At 30.0% G+C, this 8,198-nt stretch overlaps 1 protein-coding gene across 1 annotated transcript; it reads left to right on the top strand.

Moving 5' to 3' along the window:
• Positions 1 to 388: 388 nt before the first annotated feature.
• Positions 389 to 1,409, top strand: LOC107410052 (ethylene-responsive transcription factor ERN2). Its single transcript, XM_016017465.4, has one exon. It carries the CDS (start codon positions 545 to 547, stop codon positions 1,232 to 1,234), a length of 690 nt encoding a protein of 229 aa, XP_015872951.1. The 5' UTR covers positions 389 to 544; the 3' UTR covers positions 1,235 to 1,409.
• The last annotated feature ends 6,789 nt before the right edge of the window (positions 1,410 to 8,198 follow it).

Here is an 8,198-nt window from a genome sequence, read left to right as displayed (position 1 = left end):
TCCCTTCCACAACTAAATACAACAATTTGATGAATTAATTTGAACTATTCCCCAAATTTTCTACTCCTTAATTTTTTTCTCTTTTTCTCTGATCATTCATAATATATTAATGTAGAAACAAAACCAAGTAAAGACAGCCAACATGCCATTCCATTATCATTCTTTATTACAGTCACCAATATTATTTATCTTATATTATTATATATACATATATATATATATATGTATTAAATGGTTATTTTATCGAGAAATTCAGTATGACTTTTTATCCAAAATCCGTCATGTTACAAGTAAAAAATATCTTTTATTGCTCTGTTATGCTAATAAGATGAATTTAAAAAAAAAAAAATTTGTCTTAAAATTCATAAGAAAAATAATATAAAAATATATAAAGTGAGTCTTATCACCTCAACAGCCTAAAAATTGTGATTAGAGATCTTTGTAAAATATTATTACATCAAGATTCTTTTATATATATATATATATATATATATTACTGTTTTCCCCCATCATCTTGCTGAACCAACCTTTCTCTCCGGCTCTCATGGACTGCTTAGAGAGCTCAAAAATCCCATCCCCACCCCAAAATGTCCAAAACCCTTGTAGAGAAAATGGGGAGGAAAGAGATAGCTTGAAGGTTCCAGAAAGAGTAGAAGTGAAGAGCCATGGAAAGAGGTTCCTAGGAGTGAGACAAAGGCCATCAGGAAGATGGGTTGCTGAAATCAAGGACTCCTCCCAGAAGCTGAGGCTGTGGTTAGGGACTTTTGACAGACCAGAAGAGGCTGCCATGGCTTATGATAAAGCTGCAAGGCTTTTGAGAGGAAGAAACACGAAGACCAATTTCCCATCCCAAAATTATATGAATACCCTTGAAGAAAATTGCAGAATATTGGGAAAAAATCCGAGGGTTTATGACCTTCTTCGACATGCAGCAATAAAGAACCATGCAGCAAGATCCTCATCTTCCAATATTCTTCCATGGAAGATTATTGGGAAAGAAGATCGGTCTGTTTCAATCGATTTCGATGCTGGGGTTGAAGAAACTATAGTTTGTACTTCTTCGTCGAATGACGTAGAAGGATTGAAGAAGTACTGTTATGGAGCTGAAAAGCTGCAAGAGCAAAACAAGCTTTGTGCACTTTCATTTGGGAGTTCAAAGGTCTATTCTTCTGTTGTAGTCGCTCCTTCTTTCAGTGCTTCTTCTCAATGTCAAAGTTGGATTCAGGAAAGCTAAAAGAAAATAAAAAGACAAAGGCCTTGTCCACTTCTCATTCTCTATGCGCTAAAATAAAGATACAATTAAAGATGTGAGGGTTTTGCTTGTAATTTTCTTTTTTTTCCCCCTATTGTAACTTGCTTGTAATATTATAGTTTTAGCTAATTAATGAGATGTTCTTCAATCTTGTAAATTTGTGTCTGTGATTTGTGCTCTAAATCACAAAGATATTTAAATGTCTTCGAGAAACAGAAAATGACTTGGATCATGTGGTCCAGCAAATCCAAGATGTGGTTCCAATTAGTATTTTGTTGCAAGGGCCTAACGCAAGCTCATTATCAGCCACACTGCTGTTGTAGATCTGCTTTCTTTTTTGTGAACCAAACAAATGGATATGGACATTGAAGCTAGAACTCCAGTCACATTATTACATATGAGATTGGATATATATATATATATATATATAGAGGCATACTCATACAGAGGACAATAATTTTAACATCGGATTTTTCTCTTTATTAACCTTTGGATCACATTAAAGATTAACATTTAAAATTTAAAAAGTAGTCAAATATATGTTTAATGATATATATATATATATATATGCTAAAATCCTCTTTAGAGAAAGTAAACATTATTTGATTCTAATGACTGATAAATGTAATTTTAAATTTCATGCAGTTCAATGATTGAAAAAGAAAATTATTGTGTTAATCTTAATATTAAGAATCTTATTTGAGTCTGGCTATATATATATATATATGTATAATCAGTCTCTTAATAAAATGTCTTGATGGATTTTTCATCAAAACCTCATTTATCAATCTTTGTTTCTCTTTAAAAGTTAATATTTAAATATGCATTTGGAATTTATATGTCTTGATAGGGTATACTTGGCCCTTCTAGGATGTTATTATTTCACTATACTTACATAAAACATCAAATACATTTTTAAGTCTCAGCTCTTTAAAAGATCCAAAGGCTAATAAATGAAATTCTGATGGAAAGTCCATTAGAATATCATGATAAAAGGGAGATTGTATGTATATAGAATACGAACTTAGGTTGATTCGCTCCTAAACCTGTAACAAATAATGTATGGATCATTCTAAGACAAGTTTTAATGGAAATCTCAACCTTTAATTAATCTATGACTAAGAACTTTGGTATAGTGATGACGCCACAATAGAGATTGGAAAAACCTATTGATAAGTCTAGGGTTTGAATGCCACAAGCAAAGCTTGATAAGTTCAATAGTTCTTAAAAAACCAAGAAACTAACTCTTACAATTATGCTTAAAATTCTTAAAATTGTTTTATCATGCTAAAAGGATGCATATTTATAGGTGAAGTATAAATGCTAGTTTTGTAAAACAAAAATTGATATTAAACTTAATTTCCTAATCTTAATTTAACTAATCAACCTTCCTTTAATTGAAATTAGGAAAGATGATTTAATTACATGATTAAGGCAAATTAGAAAACTAATTTGACATTTATCCTAATATAAAATAACCACAAAAATAATTAAGATTTCTAATTACAATTTGGAAACTAATTAATAACTTGTACACCATGAAAAGTCAATTCAACCTTGAAGTTTATTAAATCTACACAAATGCTACATAGGACGCCATGTGACACTGCCACTTCATCCTATGGTTGCCATGTCACTATGCCACTTCAGCAATACGCCACATCATTATGCTAAGTCAGCAAAGGCTTTTCTTCATGAATTTAGCCATGTAATCCTGTACATTGAACCATCCTTGATTCATCTTCAATAGTAAATTTCCTTTGAGAGTTCAACACCTTTTGAATTAAACCAGTTAATGCTTCTTTGAATCTTTTAGCTTGAGCTTGTGTTATTGGTCATGCCTTCAATTGTATAAGATCTCAGTTCCAGTTTGTTGTACTCCTAGCCCGGTCCTCATCAATATTTGTATATATATATATCCCCGCACACAGATATACTATGTTATTATTTTGAATTATATATGCACTTTTATTTATGTATAGTCCCTTTACCAAAATCTTTTACTAAGGTTGTTTATTCCAATAGGATATAGAAAGATGGAAAACTAAAAATCTGTCATTTACATAGTTATTAACTCATGAGAAGCTAATTAAGAGATCGTTTCAATGGCCGACATAATTTATTAAAATACTTCGTCAAGAATATTAATACATGAAATATTTCTTACATACCAAATTGATATTCAAAGCTATTTCACAATTGATAATAATAGAGGATATGATGATATAATAAGTGTCCATATTTTCAACAATGTTTTCAATTTTGAATACATTAATTAAGGAATTATCCATACTGACTTCCCACTTCAATATGTCAATATATTACACCATTTAAGTTGTAAGATAGTTTATTAGAAAATAATGTTCTTCCTATATCTCTAACTTTGATGTATTGAGAACTCTATAAAAACGGTATAGAGTGAATTTGTCACGTCTGTATCACGTATAAATATGTATATATATATATATGAATATGTATACATACAAAATTTGAAAATATGTACTTGAAGATATATACTTTGAAAACAGTTCTCTCCCTATATAATATATATATATATATATAATTTTGTTACAGTAACAATTATATGACAACATACGGAGTGATCTTCTCATGTCAACAATCACATATGAATATATAAATATATATATATATATATATATACAACCAACTTTATTTTAAAAAAAAAAAAAAAGAAGTTAAAAGTTCATTTAGCCACTAAAAAAATTAAACTTGTAATGTTACTTCATTAATGCGACACACATCTGGTTGTTTATCAACTACTTATCAAATAAGAATAATGCTACAAGTATCATATAAACTTATTGAGATACATATTAAATATTATGTGTCAATATTTAACTGGCTTATGTTTAATTACACTTATCTTTTCGTAAGTTTTTTTTATCTATAACAAGGTTATATTAATATACTAACTAATAAAATATTAACATATGATACTTTATATACATCTTGTTAGATTTATTTGATATTTTTAGCATTACACTTTAAATAATTCGCCCCAAAAAAAAAAAAAAATAGTTTACCAAATAGTACCAAGTAATGTAACAAAGATGATGTTTAGTATTTTATTTATTATAAAACTAATATAAACTAAATATGGATAAATATATTTTAAATAAACAATAACATAGTATTTTGTGATATTATTTCGTAACCTTATTATTGCTTTCATTATTAGATTATATTTATAAAAAAAAAAAAAAAAACCAAAATAACAGCTGTACCACAATCACAAAGTTATTTACTTGTTTAACAAATTATGTGACAAGATTACATATTACTATTTAATAGTTGAAAGTTGAAAGATTAACTTGAATTAGATATGGATCAATGGTACCCTTAAATGGATAAATAAAACTCAATGGAAACCAACAAAATAATGACATGTTATCTATTGATAAAATAATATTAATTTAAAGATGTGTTATCAATGACTTTGGTTACATATCTAATCTATTCCATAAAGGTTTTTACTAAGTCCATATGGAATGGTATTTCTAGGTCTGATTCAATGGTAAAATCATTAATAGTACATCTTTAGATTTTGGGGTCGAGCAAGCTTGAGTGAAATCCATCTCACTTAGGAGATATTATAATTCGTGACCAAAAAAATAAAAAGTCCAAATAGAGTGAACCTCTTATAAAGTAGTCTACATAAATCATTTTTTGGAAAATAAAAAAAAAACTAAAAGGAAAAATAAAAACTCATCGATAATCATCACTGTTTAATATTGGATTTTTTTTAGGTTATTGGAAATTTCTTTTTCTTGCAATGTGGGTATTAGCATGACAATTTCACTTCATAAGGTGCCCATGGAATCCTTACTACATCAAAATTATATATATATATATATATATATATATATGGATTATTAACATAATTGGTCCGTAAATGATATCACAATTTACAAGTTGGTCCCCGAATCTTTTTCTTTTGCCATTTTAATACCTAAACTCATAAAACCATCCATCACCGTTGGTCAAAAGCTATATTTCCATCCTAAATGGACCATTAAGCTCAAGTAAAACACCCGTGCAGCACTATAGCAAGGGTAAAACACGTCTTTTCTCACTAATATCTGTCTTCTCTCTAATCTCTCTCTTCCTTCTAATCTTCCAGATTCCATCTTCCATGGCTTCCACCCACATTTCCTTCCATTTTTTCTTCCTCACTCTCTCTCTCTCTCTCTCTCAATTTTCTCAGTTCTTATTATAGACACCATTAAAGATTAATCTCCATGAAAGTAAACGAAACAAAAACAAAAAAAAAAAAAAGAAAAAAAAAAAAGGCAATAGAGCAAGTGAAATCTACCAACGTTAACCAAAGAAAAAAAAAAAAATTTCAATTTCATAAACCACCCTCAAGTTTGGTGGTATATTTTAACCATCTCCATCACTCCCAAAAAAGAACTACAAAAAATATAGACATTATCAAGGGAGTTAGCTCCATACAAACTACATAAAGGAAATAGTTGACATTAGAATTCAGCCAAAGTTTCGACAAATTACCCCATTGAAGGTGGGATTGTAAGTCTTCTTTTGTCACCCACTGGCATGCATTTTCTTGTTTTTTTTTTTTTTTTTTCAATATGCACTCGCATGTTTGAAGACTAATAACACTAATGGTTGAAATAAATAAATAAATAAAAGGTATGCAATTCCAATCATGAAAAGAAATTCAATTGTAGACATAAAGTTAAACAAGTAAATAGCTTCGATACCTGCATCCCGATCCTGTATAACTCTTCCCTTGCCTACTGAGTAAACACAAATCCAAGCACATAAAGATACTGGGAGGGAAAATTTAAAGGTAATAATAAAAATCATTTAAAAGCATTCCTGGACTGCGACCTGCGGCTTTCAATTATTTCACTATAGATCATATTGTGAAATCAAACAAAATGAATAACCCTAAAATATTTTTTTTAAGTCATTTTCTTAGTCTATCATGGAGATTAATCTTTCATGGGATGTATGATTGGAACTTGAGTAAAATAAGAGAGAGTGGGAAAAAGAAGAGGGAAGGAGAGATGGGTGGTAGCTAGCCATGGAAGACGGAACTTGGTCTTCTTTTGAGCTTTGCTTCAATGGATTTTGGGATATAAAAGAGAAGAGAGAGAAAAGAAAAAAGAGATTGGAGAGAAGAGTGAGAAAAGCCATGTTTTGCCTCTGATACAGTACTTCACCTGTGTCTCACACGAGCTTAATGGTTCATTGGAAATGAAAATATAGCTAGGGACCATCATTTATATGTTTATACGAGTTTAGGGACTAAAATGCTAAAAAATAATATGGGACCAACTCATAAATCACAACATAGTTTGGGGATCAATTATGTTAATAACCATATATGTATAGTTAGTTTCTTATCAAGTTGACCTAAGGTCCTCGTTAAAAAGTGTTAAATTTTATAGAGAAATTGATTCTTGGAAATCAGTTTTCTTCCTATAACATCTGATTAGTAATAGAAATGTAGGACTTGAAAGTAATTAATTAAGTTTTCTATTCTAAGTTAATGATAAATTTGTATTTTTAGAAACTCCTATAACTAGCTTCCCACGAATTCTCAACATGGTGTCTCTCTAGATGAAAACAATTTTTCCATATAATTTCTTTAAATTTAAGAATTTAATTCCATGTGTTTTCATTTTTCCATCTCCAAATAACTATCTAACCATGGGAAAGTTTTCACTTTCCAAAAGGAATTATATTTCCACTACTAAATGAAGCATAGTAATATTATACTAAAAATAAAAAATATCAACTCTTTAAATTCTGTTTTAAAAATAATTGAGCCCAATTAAATAAGCCAAAGCAAATTTAACAATTGTGGTTAAGAACCTTAATATAATATAATAAGATTAACTTAATAAAAGATTTTTTTGGTATATATATATATATATATATATATATGTGCACAATAAAGTGTTAAAGAAGGATCTTTGGCTAAACTAAAGTCCATAATTTTAATCTTAATATATTGGAGAAATCCAACAGTTAAGATTAGATTTCCAGTTTTGAAACTCACTTTCCCTTTTTTAGCTCACACTTTACCCCAATGCTATCACCCCTCCTTACTCTTCGAAATATGGATTCTCTTTCTGTGAAGTCCCACATCGGTTAGAAAGGTGAACAAAACATTCTATATAAGTGGATGTGGATATCTTTCCCTTGCGAGACCTTTTAAAACTTTGAGGGCTGGGTTGTAAGAGGATTCCCCAGGCCCAAAGAGGACAATATTGCATGCGGATGGTCTAGGCTGTTACACTTTCTTTCTACCATTTTGCTTAGTTTTTTTTTTTATCATTCCTCCCCCATTTTCATGACCATTACTTCCCTTGAAAACTCTATGGTCATAGCTGGAAACACGATCCAAATTAATCAAACAAAACATTGTCTTGATCCTTACCAGAATGAGTGATAACCAAGTGAGATTGGTATGGTTCAATTTAACATTTTACTTATTGGTGTTTAATTGGGTTCACGACATAACTGTAGTAGAACCAAAGCTATACCATGCTAAAAGAATAAAATATTGGTCCATCACCTCCTCTAGGTCAGGATGGTACCTCTTGCCTCTATTTCGAATTGGCAAAAGGCAAGTTGAAAGCTAGGAATAATATGAATCTAGCAAGAGGTTATGTAGAGTTCATGTATACATGATTAGCCACATTGGTGTACAGTGATGTGCCAAGACGGCTCAAGTTGTTTAATGGTTCATGATAACCTTTAACAATAAGAAGTTGCGTATTCTGGATGTAGACTACAAGAGTAGAGTTGCCTATTTCATCGAACATTGATATTTATGGACAAGCATTGTGACCCCTATAAGCCGCAAGTCATTTAACAACTTAAACTCGATAAAGGTGGCTATATACAAGGAAAAAGGGAATTCTTGTGATTAGCTCTTTTAAAGCTTGGTAGT

The sequence above is a fragment of the Ziziphus jujuba genome, chromosome 2, assembly GCF_031755915.1.
Source record: "Ziziphus jujuba cultivar Dongzao chromosome 2, ASM3175591v1".
Classification (NCBI taxonomy): Eukaryota; Viridiplantae; Streptophyta; class Magnoliopsida; order Rosales; family Rhamnaceae; genus Ziziphus; species Ziziphus jujuba.
This window is presented reverse-complemented; position numbering and strand designations above follow the sequence as displayed.